This window comes from Pteronotus mesoamericanus, unplaced genomic scaffold (assembly GCF_021234165.1).
Source record: "Pteronotus mesoamericanus isolate MK-2021 breed Mesoamerican mustached bat unplaced genomic scaffold, CSHL_Meso_final contig_2, whole genome shotgun sequence".
Classification (NCBI taxonomy): domain Eukaryota; kingdom Metazoa; phylum Chordata; class Mammalia; order Chiroptera; family Mormoopidae; genus Pteronotus; species Pteronotus mesoamericanus.
In genome coordinates, this window is record NW_026555084.1 from 28,640,001 (window position 1) to 28,661,978 (window position 21,978).

The window sequence follows — 21,978 nt, forward strand, 5'->3', positions numbered from 1 at the left end:
GGACAGCATGGGGCTGTGGGGCTGAGGTACTGGCAACAGGAGAGAGTGGGCATGTGTGTCCTGGGGCCGGAGGGTCCTGGTAGTTCTGGTCCCAGCTCTGCCGCTTACTCTGGGGGACCGCGGGACACCTGCCCTGTCCAGGCCTCTCTGTCACCTGGGCTAATTCCTAATAGGGCTGTGGGGATATTGTATGAGGGAATAAATATGAAGTGTTTGGTGTGGTGCCTGGCACGTAGAAAGTCTGCAATAAATGCCAACTATCATCATCATCATTATTCGCTCCTTGAACTGGCTGAACGCGGGGTGAGGAAGAGGAAGAAGTCACAGGGGAGGTCAGGGTGGCGGCCTGGGGGGTTGCTGTTCATGGTGGCGGTGGTTCAGAAGGGGAGGGGACGGGGGTGGCCAGGACCCGGGCTGCTCGCCCCTGGGTCCGCGGCTCTGGACACAGGGCAGGGTCCGGGCTGTAGACACAGAGGGTGAGGAAGCCAGGGGGCCAGGGAAGAGGGGGACAAGAAATGCCTGCAGGGCTCCAGCGACGCTGGAGTCAGGGAAGGAGAGGAGGCCGCCGCTGGGAGCCTGAGAGGGGATGCGGCCTGAGCCGCCCCGCGGAGCCGCTGTGTGTGTGGTTGGTGGTGGCAGAGCTCCTCGGGGTCCGGGGAGGGAAGGGCAGAGGGAAGGGCAGACGTGCTTCCCTGGACTTGGGGACAGGAGGTCCTGGTGACCTCCCCGAGGTGGCCCTGGAGTGCTGCCAGGGTGGAGGCCGGCAGGTGATGGGAGCTGGTGTAGATGTATCTGGGGGCTGTAAGCCGGAGGGGGTGGTGATCACGTGGGATCAGCAGTTAGTTGTTAAATTTTTTTAAATTGATTTTCAGGGAAAGAGAGGAAAACATCGATGTGCTGCTCCACTTACGCATTCACTGGTTGGCTCTTGCACTTGTCCTGACCGGGAAGGCGCTCTAACTGCCAGGCTACCCGGCCGCAGCCTCAGCCGTTGGTTGCAGAGGCAGGTGGAGCACAGCGTCCCCAGCTCAGTACAGGCAGCTGCGCCCTGCGGGGTGCCCACAGCCTGCCCGACCCGCGGAGACCCGGTCAGAGCCCAGAGACCTGCACATGTGCGTGTTACCTGTATAATGCACATGCATGTATGTGCCATGTAGCTAAACATATGTGTAAAACTATAAATACTCATATATTACATAATATATAAACATTAAATAAATATTTAAGTTTCCTAACCACATACTTTTAAAAAATCTTTTATTATGGGAAAGTTGAAACACGTGCAAAAGTAGCGCCTGGGTCTGGGCACCCAGCTTCCCCGCAGCAGCACCGTCCGGCTCCACCCACCCCTCCGTCCCACCGCACCAGCCAGCCCTGCCCTCCAGCTTCCGCGGGAGCCCCCTGCCGCCCGAGGGCCTCTCATAAAGAGAAGCCAGATGGTGTGCCCTGTCCCCTCAGGAGCCCGTGGAGCCCTGCTGCGCAGTCCTGGCGTCCGCTCTGGCCATGCGGGGGCCGGGGCGGCGGGGCTGCTTCCTGGCCCGCAAGACCTTGGCACTTACTGTCCTCTCTCCCTGTTCTTTTTCCTCCACTGTGCTGACCGCCTTTCTCCCGCCCACCCTTCATCCGGATCTGCGTTCTGCATTCTCTCTCCAGGGAGGGCCTGTCGGACCTCCCCTCCCCACGCGGCGGCCCCTACCTGCCTCACTGCCTTCTGTAGCACCCACTGTCCCTGCACACTGGGCTCTCCTGCTCCTGCGTCCCGTGTCCCCAGTGGAAGCGAGCTGGTTTATTCACTGCGGATCCCAGCGCCTAGACTAGAGCCTGGCACCCGGTAAAGGCCACGGTAGACGCTTGTTGAAGGAGTGGATGGAGCTCCATCCCACAGCAGGGACCCTGAGTCCTTGCCCCAGGTCCCCAGAGAAGGCAGGGGAATGGGATCCTGAGCACACATGGCGGGGACCCCTCCAAGGGGACGAGGGGACCCAGGGGAACACAGAGCCAGGGCGCGCAGGGCCTTGGACTCCCGCTTCGAGGAATGGATGGTGAAGCAGCTCCATAGGCCCTGGCTTCTCTTTCCCTTGAGAGGCAGGTGGAAGATCTTCCTCCTGAGAAAGAGGAAAGCCAGCTGAGGAGCCTGCAGAACCTCTCCTTCTGTCCCCAGGGCATCGGCGTCACCTCAGCACCCCCTTTCCCGCCTCACCCGCTGGTCTCCCTGCCTCGGTCTGGTAGGCCAGGGCTGGGAGGCAACAGACCCCCAAGAATGGAGGACCTGACTCCCTGGGGCAGCACAGGGCCTGTGGCCTCAGGGTCCAGCCCACGGGTGGGCAGAGGCTGCTGGCCGCCGCCCGCCTCCCGGCCCGCGGGCGCCCCTCCTCTCCTGAGCCGGAGGGGCTGGGACTGAGCCTGGGGCCTGGCGTGCCCACCCAGGGAGTGCCGCAGGCCCCGTCCCCACCCTGGCTGTGACTCGCTCCCTTTTGACATCAATTTCACGTCCTCTTTGTTTTTAATTAATTTCGTCTTTGTTCCCCAGTGGGAAGTGAATGCATGCTCCTTACAGAAAACGCGGGAAAACAGAGATGAGAAGAGAGAAGAGCACCACGTGGTGTCTTTTCTAACGCGGTGTCTTGTGGCTCGTGGCCAGGACTCAGGCCTGGCGGAGGCCCGGGTCCACATGGGACGCCCCCGGGGGTGTCAGAAGAGTGGTGGGGCCACCAGCTTGTCTGAGCGAGGCCGAGAGTGGAGCTAGTGAGAGTAGCTGTTTAATTTTGGCGCCTGCGTCACCAGTGACCACAGGGCAGGCCTGCCAGGGTAGGGCACTGGGCTGGGGGTGGCTCTGAACGACACTTGAGACAGCCAGTTTCCACAAGAGAAGGCACTGTGAAGGGAAGGGAGAGAACATAACAGAAAGTCAGGTCGTAAGTAGAAAACCGCTTCTGGGATCTCACTGGCCTCGTCATGGGGCCCTCCCATGGGGCTGCCGGGAAATCAGTTGATCTGGGAAAGTTCGGTGCAAACCCTTTGCTCTGCTGCTCTGGGTGGAGCCGAGAAACGAACGAAGATAATGAGGCTGTATGACTTTTCTTTTTCGGGGTAGGAGTGGGCCACGTGTGTGGGAGGGTGGCCGTGGCTACACCCACCAGCTCTGACACCGGCTCAGCCCTCTAGAAAGCCAGCTCCCCAGCTGGCCTGTCCCAGGCCAGCCCCCCGCCACCCTGCCTGTCCCCGGGAGCACAGTCAGCCTGGACGCCTGGGCCTCCTTCCACTGGAGTCCGCTGAACAGAAGAACAGTTTCTGACTTTGCTCAGACTGACCAGCTGAATTAGCATCATGAGCAAAAGGGGCTCCCTGTTTCATCATAATGAAAAAGTGATAAGCTGATGGGTTCGATAAACCCCAGCCTCCTCTGAGCTGCAGGGCCCTGAGGGAAGGAGAGGCAGCCCCTGTCCTTCAGGGTCTGAGCCGATCGGAGGGCCAGCCTCGCAGTGGCCGAGCTGGTCCGAGCGCTTCCGCGCCTCAGCCCACAGCGCGCAGAGGTGCCTGGGGCCGGCTCCACCGGAAACTCGCCTGTGCCTCATTTCTCACTTGAGTCCCAGCCCCTCTTTCAGTGAAACCTCCCAGGCCTGGGGTTCCTGGGGTGCCAGGGGCTCCCCGCCCTGGGCCCCATGGTCAGCATCTCCTTCCTACTCACCTGGCGCTCCATCTCTCCCTTCGCTGTGGGCTCCACCCTTGCCTCGTGCATGAGAGAAGCCAGAGGATATGGGCAGAGAAAACTACCAGTGCCCAGGTGCTGAGTCTCCCAGCCACAATGGCTGACACAGATCTTTTTGTTCTTTCTCTCTCTCTGTCTTTTTTTTTTTTTATCTTTCTCTCTCATTCCTGGCTGAACCCACCTCCGTTGCCACCAGAGGTGGCTTGGTTCTGTGGCTCTGTGAGGCATCCGTCATCCCTGGCAGGCCCCCAGCCTTCTCTGACTCACAGCACACGGCTGGTGACCACAGGTCCCCTGTTGGGGAGCAGTCTCAGAGGTGCAGGCAGGGAGCTGTGGGTGGCTGAGCAGGTGGCACGCTGTGGACCCCTAGTGGTGGGGCCCTGTCGGGACTGTGTACCCAGCCCCGCAGGGTCCTTGGGACCACAGGGCTTGGACCCCAGCCTTGGGAGATCCTGAGGGACTGTCCCCTACGCCAGCCTCCATTCCAGTCTGTTTTCTCAGGAGATTCACATAGAACTTCACCAGAAGATTGTCCATCTTCCTTCTGGACAGAAGGGCCTATGCCTTGATTGAGCAGAGAGGTCATGAGCCAAAAGTGACTGCCTAAAGAAGGATCACTAAGTTCTGGGTTTAAAAAATTAGTCTTCTGTAAATGTCCTTCTGGCCTTAAAATCCTCGAATCTCTCACTGGAGTGGGATAGCGGAGACCTTGCCTCCTATCCCTGTCCCTGACTTTGGACCCTCCCCCGCTCCCTGAGTAGAGGCCCCGGCCCCAACCCTCCACTGTCAAAGATGCCCTTTTGGTGCTCAGCCGTGAGCGCATGCGCAGTCTTGGTCCTCGCCCACCCAGCAGGCTGCCGCGGTGCAGGCCATTGGCAGTCCTCAGCGATTGCAGTGTGACTGACCAGGTGCTGGGACCCCTTGGGACCGCAGAAACCAGCCCAGTCTCTGCTCTGGACAGCCTGTGGGACACTTAGCTCCCGTGTCCCCTCCCCAGGTCTTCCCCTTCTGGGCCGAGCATCCCTAGCGTCCTGCTCCGTCAGTTGTGACTTCTTCCCGCACGTCTGCCCGGGTGCAGGTGCGGGAGAGGTCCGTGCCACCGCATTCTGTCGTGGTCATCTGCCTCCTGGACGCGTCCTGCCGTGGCGTCTGCTGCCTGCAGCCGCTCTCGCTGACTTCTGCGCCTCACTGTAGGTGTTCCCGCGGGGCCCTGGGCTCCCCAACGAGGACACCTGCCTGCCCCTCAGAGTTTGAGACTGGTCTCCAATGACCCTCCACCCAGCACAAAGGCGCCCCGTCCCCCTGGGGCAGCTCCTCTGCTCCGGGCACCTCCCCAAGAGGCACGGTGGAAACCGCCGAGGGAGGACACGACGGCCCGCGGAGCTTGCTGCGCCTGCTGCTTCCGCCTGCGCCGTGGCACCTGCTCGGAGAGCCCTGGCCGGGACCCCGCGGCCCTGGCTCTGCAGGTCAGTCAGCCGCTGCACGTCCAGGGGCCACAAGTCAACCGGCACGCCTTCGTTCGCGAGAGGTGGTGAGCGCGCGCTCTCTAATGACGAGAGTGTAGGTAGTGAGCCCCCTGTCAGGCTGCAGACAGTATTATAAAGGCCGTGCATTCAGGCCAGATGGCACTCGGACAGAGGGGGGCGGGGTTGTTACGTGCTGTTAGGTGGAGTTGCAGTGAGTTTGGGGTTCAGATCCTGGCTTTGCTCCTCGTGGCCTTGGGCAAGCCTCCTTCTCTCCTCTGAGTGTCAGGGAGGTGATGAGGCAGCCGGGGAGGGTGCGGGGAGTGCCGGGGGCAGGCTGGCTGCTCACCAAGGCCTGTGGTCATAAGATGTGGTGCCCCAGACACACGGCTCAAACCCCGACGTCCTGGCCCAAGCTCCCAGCCCCCTGCGGTGGGGGTGGGCGCGCTTCCTCCAAGCCAGGCCTTCCCCCGCCAAGGGCCTGCTCCCCGCCTTTCTGCCCAGGCCTTGTCCCTCGTGCCTCCCACTCCGCCTTAGCCCCCCCCCCCCCATTTTCTCCCCTCTGAAGGAGCCCCACAGGGTCTCAGGTGCACAGGCCAGCGCTCCCAACGGTCACAACGAAAGGCAAACACTGTGAGGTCTCTTGTCATTTTCTTTATTCTGGCTTCCAGTTTGACAAAGTCAATGAAAAAATATATTCAATGACCACTCCCCCCGAATCCACCATACCATATGCAGTGTTCTTGGTTGTTCTTATATATATTATTAACCCTGATAACATATTTTAATATTTAACTTTAAATACAAGGAAAAACAATAAATTACTCCTTGGCTGAGGGTCAACGGCCGGCTGGCGGATGGGAGCCTCCGCCCGGGGCCCCAGTGAGGTAGCAGAGTTTGGCACATAGTGCTTGGTCTGGGGCCCCCCGCGCCCGCTGCTTTAATGCCGGAGCCCCATTTCCACGGCATGGCTACGAGGCCTGGCCGCGCCGGTCCTTGCCGCTCCCCAGCACAGACAAACACATTTGTTTAAATAACACACAGTAATAAATAAGGCCAAGAAGAAGTAGATCTGAGCTGCGCCCTGCCTCATTTGCCCCCTGAGAAGCACGTGCCCTCCCACCACATGCTGGGCAAGGGTGGCAGGTGCTTTAATGCGCCAGCTGGCTCTAAGGAAGGGGAGGTCACGGAGCAATGTTGTTCCCTTCCCTGCTGGGCTCGGAGCCCCGGCCCTGGGCACCAGGACAAGGGGCCGCCGGCCAGGCTGGGCCGCAGGCCGACAGCACAGGCTGAGGTCTAAGCTAAGGAAATCTTACCCCCCCCCCCTCCGCCCCGTCTCCCCAAGAAATGCCTGACACCTGAAAGGAAAATGAATCTGCAGCGTAAATGACCATGGCCGGCCCCTGCCCGCACCGATGCCAGCAATGTGTGCTCGGTGCCTTCAGCTGGACATCGTGTGGCGCACAATTTTCCTCAAGTGTTGGAGCAGGTCTTTGGCAAACTGGATCACTTCAATTTTGGTGTGTCGGGCAGGTGGGTTGGGGTCCTGCTGTAGTGAGAGAGAGGCCAACGTGTTGGTGGGACAGCACCCAAGCCAGGACGGCCAGCCTCGGCTGGAGGATGTTGGGTCCTCAGAGAGGACCCCATGAGGTGGGTACCATCATCGCTCGCATTTTACAGAGGTGGGCGGGAGTCAGGAGCCCTCACGCCCAGGTCCTGGGAACCCCAAAGGCCGTGTCCCTGCTGCCACGGTGGACCCCCCGCCCCCGGTGGACACACGCTTCAGGCGCTTAGCCAGGTTCCCTGGAGCTCCGAGGTGCACCCGGGGCTGGCAGGAGGGTGCGGGGGGCGGGGGGCGGGGCTGGGGCCTTACCATGGCTGAGGGGTTGTGGGGGCAGAATTTGCTCAGGATCCTCTGGGTCTTTTGGATGGCACGGCAGTCAGAGACGTTCATCAGCGACTCCAGGGCGGCGCAGTACTGCAGGGGATGTGGGGAGGTGGGGGTCAGGCCCTGCTGCGGCCACAAGTTCACAGGAAGGGGCGGGTGCTGAGTGGTGGGAGGGGAGAGAGTAGCCCTTTACGCCTGCTCCGCAGCCGCAGCCCTGCGGCCAGGCTCTGCGGAGAGAAGCCCAGCCTCGGGGTGGGTCCCAGTGTGCAAGGGGTCCTTACCGAGCCAGCTGTCAGGTTGACCTGCCACACCATGCTGCCGTTGCAGAGGGGGGCCTGCGGGAGCAAGGGGACAGTGAGCCAAGTGCTGGTGGGGTCCCAGGCCTGTCCTCCGGAGGGCCGGGCCCCACGATGCCCCCCATGTTGCACTTAGACAGGCCTGGCCTTCAGTGTCCCTGAACCTCATTTCCTTCTCTGCACAGTCAGGGAGACCCTCCTCCAGCGTCTTTGAGCCAAGAGAGGACGACTGGCCCAGCTGCGCAAGGACAAGCCTTCTGCGCAGAGGCTCACCACACATAGCCAGGGCAGGGGGACAGAAGGCGCCAGGCCAGTCAGCAGGGGGCTCGTCAGGAAGGCCAAGGGGTCAGGTGAGAGCGGGGGGCTGTGGGGTATAAATGCCCCGCCTGCTGATGGGTGGACGCCACCCTCCAGAGCGTGGGCGCTCTGGTGTCAGCCAGGCCTGGTTTGAACCTGGTTTTTGTCAATTAACCTCGTGGAGGCTCAGTCAGTAAAACAGCATCCTCACACTTGCCTCTCGAGGTGGTTGGCAGCAATGCAATGAGAGATCAGCACCCAGAGCCAGGCCTGGCTCGTGATCGGGAGCATCCCTGCTTGTGGACCCTTCCATGAGAACAGGCTTAGCTAAGATGCTATGGGTAACAGCCCCATCACTGCATCCCGACCCTGCTGGCAAATGCCAAATGGTCCTAAGCGCACGCTGGCCCTTCGCTCTTCTTTGTTCTCAGGAATGGCTGAGTTGGTCTTGCTGCGGCTCTGCCAAACCCCTTCACGGGTCCGTCCACAAACCTGCACCCCTAGCCCGGTGCCTCTCCCTCCCTCATGACCCACCTCTGGTCAGTGGGGCTTCTTCTTGACCCACAGGCATCTCAGCGCCAGGCCCAGCCTTCATGGCCCAGACCCTGACCAGCACGCTCAGAGCAGGGACCCTGGCTAGAGGACACTCACCTGGGTGATGTTGGCCAGCTCCTCAATGAGCTCCCTGAGGGCTGTGAAGGAGGCCACAGGACCCGGGGCGGCGAGACCGCTGCAGCAGGTGAGAGCAATGACCAAGGTCAACCAGAGCGCCATGGAGCCCAGAGCGGACAGGAGGAGTCAGGAGCAGACACACAGGCTGGCCCAGGCGGAGTGCTTGTGACCTTGGTCTCCTGTGGCAGCTTTTATAGGCCCAAGTGATGACGCTCACCCCCTGGTCTCCGCTTTGTCGGGCACTATCTAGAAACCACATCTTTACTTATCTCGATTTTACTTTGTGGAAAATCCAGTGCTGCATAAAGGAAAGCGTTTGATTTCTTTTTTTATATATGTATATGTATTTATTTATTTTTAGAGAGAGGGGAAAGGAAGGAGAAAGAGACGGAGAGAAACATCGGTGTGTGGTTGCCTCTCACGCGCTCCCTCCTGAGGGCCTGGTGCACAATGCAGGCATGAGCCCTGACTGGGAATCAAACCGGCGACGCGATGGTTCACAGGCTGGCACCCAGTTCACTGATTTCTTGTGGACTTAATATTGAGAGGGGTCTGGGCAGTTTCCAAGGTCTGGATGGGCTTCTTCCGGGGGCAGGCGAGAGGCCTCGGGGGGCCTGGGTCTGGCCCCAGCCCTGCAGCCAGAGCTCCGGCTGCCCTGCCTGCCAGCTGTTGTCCTCGGACCTGTTGGGGTCCCCATATGTGCTGCGCAGACAATGGTGACCCCAGGCCACCAGATTTGGGAAACTGGGGGTTTTATTTTTTTCAATGAACTGGTCTGTGGCATTACCAAAGGAATGCTGGCTTTGGGTGCAAGATCCAAACAGAAGAAGGAGCAGAGCGAAGTTCACTTCTCCCGGCCAACCTGGCTCCCCGCCGGCCTCCTGTGGGAGGGGTCATGGACGTTCAGATTCACAGGTCTCCTTGGGGCCTTTTCTTCCCTATTTTTAAAAAAATCCTCACCCAAGGATATGTTCACTGATTTTAGATCGAGAGGAAGGGAGGCGGAGACGGGGAGAGAGAGAGAAACGTTGACTGGTTGCCTCCTCTAGGGCCCTACTGGGGATTGAACCCACAGCCTTTGGTGTACAGGAGGATGCTCCAACGAATGGGGCCATTGGCCAGGGCGGGGATCTTTCCTTTTTTAAAAAGATTTTATTTATTTATTTTTTTTGGGGGGGGGAGGGAAACATCAATGTGTGGTTGCGTCTCCTGCGCCCCCCCACCAGAGACCCCGCCCGCAACCCAAGCATGGGCCCTGACCAGGAATCCAGCCCGTGGCCCCTCAGATCACAGGCCGGTGCCGGATCCACGGAGCCAACCTGGCTTTGGAGATAACGTGGAGTGCACGCCGCCCAGGCCCTCAGTGTGGGCCCACCCTGCAGGCAAGCCCTTAGTGTCCCCGTCAGTGGGAGGTGGAGCCGGTGCCACTGGGATCTGGGGCGACCACCTTGGCCCACCAGCCTCTGTGGACCCAACCCCATGCCCTCTGGGGGCCTCGAGGTTCCCTTCTGCAGAATGAAGCCGCTCCTGGGTCCCTTGCTCGCAGCCCACGCCCCGCGGGGACTCTGGCTTGTAGCCATTTTCCTGCTCTTCCCTCGTCTTTTCTAGAAGTCCCCCAGAATCCCCACGACAAATAGCGTTTGGCCATTGGGTGCTGATGTCAAGCTCTCCCGCCCCCACCCACTTCCTCCCTCCAGTGAGCCCCTGCCCCGCCCCCACCCCCGCAGGCCCCTCTGCCTGCGGGCACAGCTCCTCTGTCACCACCGCCCCCTCCCCCACCCCGCCCCGGCCCTTGGGCGGGGCTCAACCTCCGCAGGAGACCCCCGGGCCGCGGGAGCTGGGAGCTGTCCGGCCTGGGCCCTGTCCTCGCTCCGATGACACTAGCATCCCGCCTTCTGCTCTGCCAAACCCTCAGCTTTCCGCCACCTGCAGGCCCCGACTCGGAAGCCAGCACCTGCCCCTCGTGCCCCTCGTGCCCCTCGGCCCACCGCCCCCTCCACCCCACGCCATCCCCACCCCCTGGCTGGAGTGCTGCTTCCCGGCTGGGGGACCCCGCTAAGGGCCTCAGTTTCCTCATCTGTAGAATAGGACCACGGGCATCTTCGCCTGGGTCTCAGGTGGGTCTCAGATGGGGGGGATGTGTGTGGGGGGACACCGTGGGCCGCGCAAGCCCGGAGCCCTGCGCCGGGATGAGTCAGCGCCTCCCTGATCCCCGGACTGGCGAGAACCTAGCGCCGCGCGTGGGAGAACCTGCGCGGCCGCGGTGGCGGCGGCAATGCCCCGCGGAGATAGGGGCGCGGCCTTATGTAATGGGAGATGGGACCGATAAGGGCTCTGCTCGGAGGCCGGTCCTCCTCCGTGCCCCAGGCGGTAGCTGGTGCCCCAGGGAGGGGTGAGGGCGCCGATCAGCTTCGGCCGGAGCTGCCGGGCGCCGGCCCCCAGTGTGGATCCACACAGGCCGACGGCCGCAGGCCGAGCGAGGGGCCCGCGAAGATGGGCGGGATGAGTCCCGCGCCAGGCCGGACAGGGCCCGGCTGCACACGCGGGCGCTACCGAGCTCCCGGCGCCCCTGCGCCCTGGCGAGGGGGCAGCGCGCAAGCTCTGCAGGCGGGGTCCCCTGGGGCCCAGGCCGTGCAGGGTGCGGGGTGGGCGGACGTGGCCGAGGTGCCTGCCCCTCCGCCTGCCCTGCCACGGGGGCGTGGGAGCTGCGCCATCAGAAGTGGCTGGCAGGCCCTCTGGCCCTCAGTCCCAGGACAGGCTCCGTTGCCCAAGTCAACCGACTGGTTTATGTTGCTATTTCCTGATTTTCTCCAGGGCTCCATTCACACCCCGTAATTGCAATCAACACAAACTTCAGAAAGGCAGCTCCAAACACTTGGCACCTCTGGCTCGAAATTCTTCTGCTACCCAGGGCCGGGCCGGGCCGGGCCGCGGGGTCGGACCTGACAGGCTCAGCCCCCGCGCTCAGGGCCCGGGAGGACGCCGCGGAGGATCAGAGGGCTCGCTGGGGCTGGAGCCGCCCTTCCTCCCACCGCCGGCCCCCGGCCCCTGTGCAGGGCTTCAGAAAACTTCCTTTTTGAACTTTGGGTCTCCGTTGGAAAGAAAAGATGCCGAGTCAGGAGGAGTGGGAGCTTGCGAGTTGTTTGAATAATTTAAAATATCTCACTTATTAGATTTGTATTTTCACGGAAGTATTAGGTGCATGCACATTTTTAAAATTAAATAATTCAAGGAGATGAATGACAGCAGTTTGGAGAATCAGCTCTCCATTGTTCACTTGCATTTCTGTACATCTCGTGGGTGAGGCACTGGCCGTCCTACTTGGTTCCTTGCTACCTTTTAAAAGAAGTTAGGACAGCAGATGGCCCTTGGAAGAGACAGCATCTTTCTCCGAACCCTTGAAAGGCAGGCAGAATCGCGACCGTTACTAAACACCCAGGTTCCTCAGCCCTGGCTTCCCTCCTGCCCACTGCGCCTGCAGCCTCCGCCCGCTCTCACGGCCCCGCTCTCAGAAGTGGGGTTCAGGGAACAATAAAAGACGCTAACACTCCACTACTACTGCTGTGCGTCATGAACTGTTCTTTGTCTCTGATCCCAGAGAACTGTGCCTTCTGCCAGCCTCCGCGAAACTGACAAACTGATCAGTTCCCGTGCAAGTAGGGTAAAATGGGGCTCTTCGGTTGCTGCCAAGCAGCGTGTACCACCTCTCCCCTCCTTGGCTTCTTCTCCAGAAAAAACACCATCTTTCCCTGACGGGTACGGGTGGGGAGTTGGGTGTCCTCCCACAAAGCAGGAGGTCAGCAGGTCAGCACCCGGTCAGGGCACTTGCATGTTTCCCTCCCTCTCTTTCTCTCTCCCTTCTTCTCTCTCTAAAAATAAATCAATAAAATCTTCTAAAAATAACTTTAAAATAAAAACCACTATTTTAATTGTTTCTCTTAGTATTTGCCCCCTCCATGTTTTCAAATTTCTTGGTTTTCAGGTGTAACCACTACCTGTGGTCTAGCTGACTATTCACTTCTCCTTCCACTTCCATTATTCCTTTTCCCATCCTACCAATACATGTGGATTGCAACTGGGGTCAGTCAAAAGCCTTGTTACCGTTTACATAATTACATGAATATATTCACAGCAGAAACATGGTTAATTATGAACATATTTATTTCCCCTCTAAAGTTTCTTCCTCTGGAATGAAAAATTGTCTTGTTTTCCCATTTAGCTTCGTTTTCTGTGTTCCTCTCAGTGACTTAATCCAAAATTCTCAGCCGCCTACATAAACCCCCTCTCGAGAGCCTTGGGTAAATGGGTCGTTCTCATGCTTTTCCCTACTCAGGACGCCCCCCTCCGAGCCTGCTGACCTGCTCTGCATGGACAGCTGCCCTCTGACCCTCCGCACAGCTGTGGCCCTGCCGCCTCCTGCCGCCACTTCCTTGGGGTTCCCTCCACTCCTCTCTGACGTGACCTTGTCTTTGCGCCCCAGGTCTCCCTCTTTCTTGGGGGAACAGAATTCCAGGCAGGAAGTGACGTTCTTCCTGCGCCACCTGCACGCCTGCACCACCGCCTCCCATGTTCCGACATCCCCGCTCGGGGGGCCAACGGCTCTGATGAATCCAGGCCTTTTCTGGAAACGTGTGGGGAGTCTTCCTGGTCTCCATGTTCCCAATTTTACAATGACGTATCTTGGGGTAGTTCTGTTTTCACCCTCCATGAGAGACACACAGTGGGCCCTTTCAAACCGCAAACATGTTATTAAGTTTGGGGAAATTGTCTTTCTTTAAGAAAATAAAAGCTTGTTGTCATTTATTAAATTTCTGAGGCCATTACTGTTTTAAAAATAGGATTTATTTTTAGAGACGTTTTGGATGCAGAGCAAAATGGAGGCGCAATCAGGGTCCCCACGAGCCTCCTGCCCACGCGCGTGCGCAGCCCCCCCAGGATCAGCAACCCCCCCCGCCAGAGGGTGCACGTGTCACAGCTGATTGACCTGCGTTGCCACCATCACCATCCAGAGTCCCCAGTTCACACCAGGGTCCGCCCACATCCTGTGGGTTTGGACAAATGCATCGCGCCGTGTGTCCACCATCCTGGCGTCGCACGGAGCAGTGTCGGGCCCTAAAAGGCCTCTGTGCCCCGCCCATTCGTCCTTCCCTCCCTCCTAACCCCCACACACTGATCTTTTTGCTAAAGCCTCCATAGTTTTGCCTTTTTCAGAATGTCATATAGTTGGAATCATACACTATTTAGCCTTTTCAGATTGGCTTCTTTTATATACTTAGTAATATGCATTCAAGTTTCTTCCATGTCTTTTCATGGCTGGATAGCTCATTTCTTTTTCAGTGCTGAGTAATATTCCACTGTCTGGACGGACTACAGCTTATTTATCCATTCACCTACTGGAAGACATCTTGGTTGCTTCCAACTCTTGACAATTGTGAAAAAATCTTCTATAATACCTGTGTACAGGCTTTGTGTGGATGTAAGTTTTCAGCTCATTTGCATAAACACCAAGGAGCACGACTGCTGGGTCGTATGGTAAGAGTGTGTTTATTTTTATAGAAAACTGTAGACTGTCTTCCAAGGTGGCTGTACCATTTTGCGAACCCACCGGCAATGAATGAGACTTCCTGCTGCTCCACATCCTCACGGGCACTTAGTGTTGTCAGGGCTTTGGACTTCGGCCATGCTAACTGGTATCTCACTGTTTCCCAGACAACGTATATGGTGTGAGGCATCCTTTCCTGCGCTTCCTCGCCATCCGTGTATCTTTTTGGATGGAATGTCTGTTGAGGTCTTTGGCCCTTTTAAAATTTGGGTTGGTATATATTGGATAATAGTCCTTTATCTTTTGCAAGTATTTTTTTTTCAATCTGTGGCTTGCCTTTATTCTCTTGACAGTGTCTTTTGAAGAGCAGAAATTTTAAAATGTTAATGAAGTCCAGCTTATCAGTTATGTCTTTCATAGACCATGCCCTGGTGTTTCGTGTAAAGAGTCATTGCTCAACCCAAAGTCATCTACCTTTTCTGCTGTGTCACCGGACTTCATAGACTTGAGTGTTACACTTAGGTCTGTGACCCACTTGAGTTACTTTTTGTGAAGGGTGTACAGTCTGTGTCTGCATTTATTTTTTCACATGTGGATGCACAGCTGTTCTAGCACCATTTGTTGAAAAGATTATCTTTGCCCCATTGTATTGCCTTTGCTCCTCTGTCAAAGATCGGTTGACTATATTTACGGGGGTCTATTTCTGAGGCCTCTGTTCTGTTTCACTGATCAATTAGTCTAGCCTTCTGCCATTGCCACATTATCCCGATGACAGCTTTATAGCAGGTCTTGAAGTCAGGAAGTGTCAGACCTTCAGCTTTGCCCTTCTCCTTCTATATTGTATTGGTTATTCCTTGGGTCTCCATATAAACTTTAGAATCCATTTGTATATCTACAAAATAACTTCCTGAAATTTTGATTGGGATTGCATTGCATCTATAGATTGAGTTGAGAAGATATGACATCTTGACAATATTAGGTCTTCCTATCCATGAACAATGGACTATTTCTCCATTTATTTAGTGCTTTGATTTCTGTCATCAGAGTTTTATAGTTTTCCTCATATATTTCTTATAGACATATTTTGTCAGATTGATACCTACATATTTCATTTTGGGATGCTAATGTAAATGGTATTATGTTTTAAATTTCAAATTTCACTTGTTACTTGCTGGTATATAGGAAAGTGATTGACTTTTGTATATTAACCTTGTATCCTGTAACCCAGCTTATTCTAGGAGCATTTTATTGATTCTTTTAGATTTTCTACTTAGATGACCATGTCATCTGCGAACAAAGACAGTTTTATTTTTTATTCCTAACCTGTATACATTGTATTCCCTTTTCTTACTGCATTAGCTAAGAATTCCAGTACAATGTTGAAAAGCATTGGTAAGAGGGTGTATCCTTGCCCTATTCTTGATCTTTGTGGGAAAATTTTGCATTTCTACCCATGACACAGTCTGTTGGCTGTAGATGTTTTGTAGATTATTCTTTATCAGGCTGAGTAAGCTCCCAGCTATTCTTAGTTTACTGAGAGTTTTTATCATGAATGGGTGATGGATTTTGTCAACTGATATGATAATGTGATATTTATTCTTTAGCCTGTTGATGTAATGGATTATATTAATTGATTTTTGAATGTTGAACCAGCTTTGCATATCTGGGGAAAAAACCCATTTTATAATTGTTGGATTTAATTTGCTAATATTTTGTGGAGGACGTTTGCATCTCTGTTCATAGATATGGATTTACATGTTTATTTTTTTTATAATAACATCTCTGTCTGTTTTGATATTAGGGTAATGCTGGCTTCATGGAATTTGCTAGGAAGTATTCTTTCTACTTACATCTTCTGAAAGAGATTGCTAAGAATTGATAAAATTTCTTTCATAAATGGTAGAATTCACCATCTGGGCGGTGCTTTATATTTTAGAAGGTTTTTAATTATTATATTTATTTAATAGATAGAAGGTTATTTGGATTTTTTGTTCCTTCTTGTGCAAGTTTTGACTGATTGTGTCTTTCAAGTAATTGGTCCATTTCAACTAGGCTATCAAATCTGTAGACATAGAATAGTATTCACAGTATTTATTTATAGTATTCCTTGATTATCCTCCTAATGTCCATGGGATCTGTAGCGATGCCCTATTTCATTCACATTATTAGTAATTTTTGTTCTCTCTTTTTTTCTTAGGCTAATTAGAGGCTTATGGATTTTATTGATCTTTTCAAAGAACCAGCTTTTAGTTTCTTTTATTTTCCCTATTGCTTTCCTGTTTTCAATTTTATTGACTGATGCTCTAATTCTTATTATTTATTTTCTTCTGCTTGCTTTGGATTTAATTTGCTTTTTTTTCTAGTTTCTAAGGTAGAAGCTTAGATGATTTGTTTCAGGTCTGTCTTGTTTTCTAATATACATGCAATGCTATAACTTTCCCTCTAAGCACTCTGTTATTAGAGGCATCCACGTTTAGGACTGCTACGTCTTTTTGGGAAACTGACTGCTTTATCATTATATAATGCCCCTTTTTATCCTCAATAACTTTCCTTGGTCTGAAGTATGCTGTTTAAAGTTAACATGTTGTTAATATTCTTGTAGTAACTCCTGCTTTCTTTTGATTAACGTTATCATGGTACATCTTTCTCTGCCCATTTACTTTTATTCTACATATGTCTTTATACTTAAAGTTTGTAACTGGGTCTCATTTCTTGACTCACTGTGACAATCTATAATTAATTGGTGCATTTAGTCCATGATGTTTGAAGTGATTGAAATAGCTAATTAATATTTACCATAATTGTAACTGTTATCTATTTGTTGTCCTTATTCTTTGTTCCTATTCTTACCTTCCACCTTTTCCCTGCTTTTCTGGTTTTAATTGAGCATTTTATGATTCCATTTTCTCTCCTTGATTAGTATATTGGTTCTTTTTTACTTTTTTTGGTGGTTACCCTAGACTTGGCAATACACGTTTACAACTAGTCAAAGTTCATTTGCAAATAACACTACATTTGATGGGTAGTATAAGTACCTCACGATAGCAAAATAATTCTAATTCCTCCCTTCCGTCCCTTGTTTCATTATTGTCATTCAGTTCACTTTACATAAACATGTATGCTTATGCATGTATGCGTGTATACAGATTTATATATAAACATATAGTCAGATACATTGTTGCTATTGCTCTTTTGAACAAATTGTTATGTTAGATCAATTAAGAACCAGAAAAATGAATATTTTTATTTTACCTTCACTTATTCCTCCTCCAATGTTCTTCCTTTATGTATATCTGGGTTTTACCATTTTTTTCACTCTAAAGAATTTCTTACAACATTTCTTGCAAGGCAAGTGTCCTAGAAACAGATTCCTTCAATTTTTGTTTGACTGAGAGTCTTTATTTCTCCTTTGTTTATTTGGTTTTTTTTAATGCTCACCTGAGGACTTTTTTTTTTTTTTTTTTTTTCATTGCTGTTAGAGAGAGAGGAAGGGAGAGAGACATTGATGAGAGAGACATCGATTGCCTGCCTCCCGCCCGCCCCGGACCAGGGATCAAGCCCACAACCTGGGTATGTGCCTTGACCCTTCGGTTCCGGGACGATGCTCCTACCATCTGAGCCACGCTGGCCAGCACTCTCCTCTGGCTTTGAAAGATAGTTTTGCAGCCATTGGCTGGCTGTCTCACTGCGGGACTTTGCATGCCGGCTTCTTAGAGCGTCCTTGGCAGGCAGGGCAGCTCCCGCAGAAGACTTTCCCTGCCTCGGGCCTGGCTGCCAGCGCTGCGGCGGCCGCCGCGGGTGGAGGGCTGCGCGCGGGGGTCTCAGCGTCCGTCAGTTGCTCCCTCGGGACCCTGATTGCAGCACAGCGAGGCCGTCCTCAACCACGCTTGGCGTTCCGTGCCCCATCCACTCTTCCGAGAATTAAAAAATACTTCCATCTCCTGCTGGGGTAGGGTCACTCAACTTTGAAGAGTGGAAATGGGGGTCCCACTGCTTCCTAAACCGTGTTGCAACTCATTTTCCCCACTCCCTCTCCGGAGGGGCTTGCTCTGGCGCCAGCCCTGAGCCTTTGGGGACCGCACGTCGGGGGAGGCCTTCTCCGGGGCGGGCTCACCGTCCGCTCCCCGGGGGCAGCCGCGCGCTCTGCTGCTGACCCCGGCGCCCCGCCTCTCAGGGGGCTGTGGCTGTTGCCCCGTCCTCCCGCATGGGTGGGTTTCAACCTTCTAGACACTCAGCTACTGTTCCTCCCGTGGATTGTCAGGTGGGAGTTTCTATGTTCATCCCACTGTTACTGCTGGGAGAAGTTATGAGAGACGACCGATGAGGAGCACACGCTAGCCTCACAGCCCTCTGCCCTGATACTGATAAACCTCGGGATTTCTTAACACTCCTTTTTCTGTGCACATTCATATTCTGTTACAAAAATGGCATAAGGGATTATACACCTTTTATCATTTTTTCACGTAAAATATACAAAGGGCATTCTCCAATGTTGGTGCTCTGCATTTTAAAAATTACTCAGAAGGAAGTGTTACCGTGTAAAGTGCAGGTATGCAAAGAAAAGAAAATCTCCCCAAATCCCAGCTACCAGAGTTAATAACCCAATAATATCTTCTCTGTCATCCTAGTCAGGGAATGTGTATATTAAGTACTTTATTCCTGAACTGAAAGTGGAATCTTACCCTTTGTAAATATTCAGCTTGGTGTGAAGACGTGTTTTAAACAAATGATTATAAATAATCCACAGAACAATTACAAGTTAATTAATTCATTCAATGAATGTTTATTAAGTGCTTACTTTGTGCCAAGCATGAAAAAAAACAGCACAGTACTTACCGCTTGGAAATACATTCTAGAACATGAGAACAGGTAACTCTGTAAGTGTAACAATATCTGCCTATCTCTCTAAATCTGTTTCCTTCCCCTTCTTTGTACCATTGCCATAAATCACATTTTTAAACGTTATAAACTCATAAATAGTATTTAAGTGATTTCTTAATACAGTTATGTTTTAAATCAGATAGAACAGAATTATAAGCCAAAATACATTTATACTTTTAAATTCCCCATATATTTTACCTTTACTGCAGCTGTTTATTTCCTCATGTAGATTTAAGTCCTTTCCTTTCATTTCAGCCTGAAGGATTCTCTTTTTAGTGCCCCTGTAGGGCATGTCTGCTGCATACAAATCATCTCAGTTTTTGCTTCTCGAAATGTCTTAGTTTCTCATTTTTGAGGATAGTTTTACTGGGTATAGAATTCTTGTCTAGTCTTTCGCACTGAGCGCTTTAGTATGCCATCCCCGGCTTCTGGCCTCATTGTTTCTAAGGAGAAGCAGCTGTTTATTTTGTTGAGGGTTCTTCACTGCTTCCTCTTGCCACTTCCAAGATTCCCTGTCTTTGTTTTTTGACAATTTGACTATGATGGAGCTAAGTACAAATCTCCTTGAGTATATTCTACTTAAGAGTTAGTTCAGTTTCTAGGATATGAAAATGAATGCTTTTTATAAAATTTGGGAAGTTTTGGGCCCTGGCCTGTGTGTTTCAGTGGATTGAGCGCCGGCCTGCAAACCAAAGAGTTGACAGTTCAATTCTCAGTCTAGGGCACATGCCTGGGTTGCAGGCCAGATCCCCAGCAGCGGGCATGTGAGAGGCAACCGCACATTGATGTTTCTCTCTCTCCTTCCCTTCTCTCTAAAAATAAATAAATAAATAAAATCTTTTTAAAAAATTTGGGAAGTTTTTGGCCAGTAGTACTTAAAATGTTCTTTCTGTCCTTTTCTCTGCTCCTCTGGGACTCCCACTGGGTTTGGTGCCCTGGTATGTTGATGTGCTGGGCCACGTCTCATGGGTCTCTGAGGCTCTGCTTGTTGCTCTTCGTTCTTTTTTCTGTTCTTCAGGCTGGATCATTTTAATCGAACTGTTTTAAAGTTCACTGATTTTTTTTCTTCAGTTAGTTCAAATCTACTGTTTGAGCCCAAGTAACTTTTTATTTGTTACTATTTTCTTCAACTTCCTAACTTCTATTTGGTTCTTTTTTTAAAAAATGTAATTTCTATCTCCTTAATGATAATCTATTTGGTGAGATATCATTCTCATATTTCCCTTTACTCTTTAGACATGGTTTCCTTTAGTTCCTTGAACATAATTACAATAGCTGATTTGAAGTCTTTATCTGGGCTTCCTCGGGGACAGTTTCTATGGACTGCTTTTTTTTTTTTGGTCTGCATATGGGCCATATATTCCTTTTCTTTGCATGTCTTATAATTTCTCATTGAAAACTGGATATAATAGATTGTGTCAACTCTGAAAATCAGACTCTCCCATCCCCAGGGTTTGTAATTGTTGTTATTGCTATTTATTTATGTACTTTCATGGACTAATTACGTTAAGCTGTATGCGTTGTCACGTGTGATCACTGAAGTCTGGGTTAGCGTAGTGGTATGGTAATGATTAGACAGAGGTTTCTTTTAATGCCTTGAACTAGTAAGTGTCTGAGCCTTCACTGAAGGGCTGTGTGTGAGAGTAGGCAGCGGGAGAGGAACAGGGGAGACTGGGATGGGGTGGTCACGTTTGCAGTGCTCTGGCAGCAGATTGCTAGCGGTGCCTTAGCCTTCACTTCAGCCAAAAGTCAACGCTTACGGCCTTCTTAGATCTTTCCGGAGAATGCACACACCTCTGCCACACACATGAACTTCTAGATTCCCAGGAATGTGTTTAAGCTTGTCAGAGCCCACATGGACATACCCTTCCCCACCTTTTCCTTATGGGTTGTTCCTCACCCGTCTTGTTGCCTGCAACGTTAACCAATTACCACCGACTGTCTGCAGCAGGTAGGGCTGTTTGCCCAGCAAGCTCGCCCCAGGTCAAAGAAAGATGTCCCCCGAGGACAGAGTTTCAGTGAGCTGCCAGACAGGTCACATAGTGGCAGTTGTCTCGGGCTGAAGATTTTGGGGAGCTCCAAATCCATTCTGCTTCCTCTAGTGGCTGCTGGTTTTCACACATACTGTGGTTATGTTGGTTTTCAAAGATGCCACAGGGGCTGGGAGAGGGGACCGGGACTCAGGCGAGTTAAAATGCACTGGCTTTTCCTGCTGAGGTTCAGCTGCTGCCCTTGAATAAACACTACGTGGCTGGTTGCAAGCCTTTAGTTAATTTCCAAAGCTCTTTAAAAAGTTTATTTTGACTTTGCTCTCCTTGCTTTTATGAGAAGCAGATTTTTGGCAGTCTTTACTCTTCCCCTATGGAATTCTATATATACCAAAACCATACCTTTACACTTATACATTTGGTTCAATACAACAATACTAGGTTTTCTAAGTTGTTGTTGTTGTTTTATTTTTTTTAAATAGCCTTTCCTCTTCCCAGATATGCAAAAGTGAGAAACTCAGTCCTTATTCTACGATATATGTATTTGTTTGATTTTGATATAAAGTGGTTTCAGAATTGCTAACCCACACCCCTGTAAGAAACTCTTATTTTGTTTACTTTTAAAAAGATGACTGGCTGCTGTGTTGAGAACCAGCTGTGGGGCAGGACCAGGTTGGCCGGAGCAATTAGGTGCTTACTCAGATTATTCAGGTTCGAGATGATGGTGTCTTGGACTGGAGCGGTGGTGGTTTAGGTGCCGAGGCCCGGTCAGATTCTGAACATATTTTGAAAGTTGAACCCATAGTATTAAATGGATGGATCAGATGCATGATATGAGACAAAAAGACTAAAGGACGATGCCGAGATTTTGCCTGAGCAATTGGAAGAATCAAGGTGCCGTTAACTGAAAGCCTATTGGAGGTGCAGGTTCAGGAGAAAGGTTGGTTTTGGTTATTTTAAGTTTTAAATGTCTATATATTACATACTCAAGTGCAACTAGATGTCCCTTAGACAGCTTGGAGTCAGGAGATTAGAAGACCTGGACTAGGCACTTTCTGAGGAGTAGCAGCTACATGAGCATTCAAGTTGCCACCGGGCCTCCCTTCTCCTGAAAATTCCCAGAGTCCTCCAGCCCACCGCGATCTTCTCTGTGTACCTCTGCCAAAGGGCTTTGTCTTTCCTCCTTTTTCTTTAAACTGTAAAAGGCAGCTCTGCTGGTGGACACGGCACGGCAGTAGCTGG

General features: G+C 52.1%; 1 protein-coding gene across 1 annotated transcript; it reads right to left on the bottom strand.

Annotated features, from left to right (window-relative positions):
- Positions 1-6,613: 6,613 nt before the first annotated feature.
- IL13 (interleukin 13) lies at positions 6,614-8,427 on the bottom strand. The gene is made up of 4 exons (XM_054567993.1): positions 8,305-8,427; positions 7,342-7,395; positions 7,046-7,150; positions 6,614-6,721 (listed from the first exon to the last, which is right to left on the bottom strand). The coding sequence occupies exons 1-4, from the start codon at positions 8,425-8,427 to the stop codon at positions 6,614-6,616; spliced, it is 390 nt and encodes a 129-aa protein (XP_054423968.1).
- Between the last annotated feature and the right edge of the window lie 13,551 nt (positions 8,428-21,978).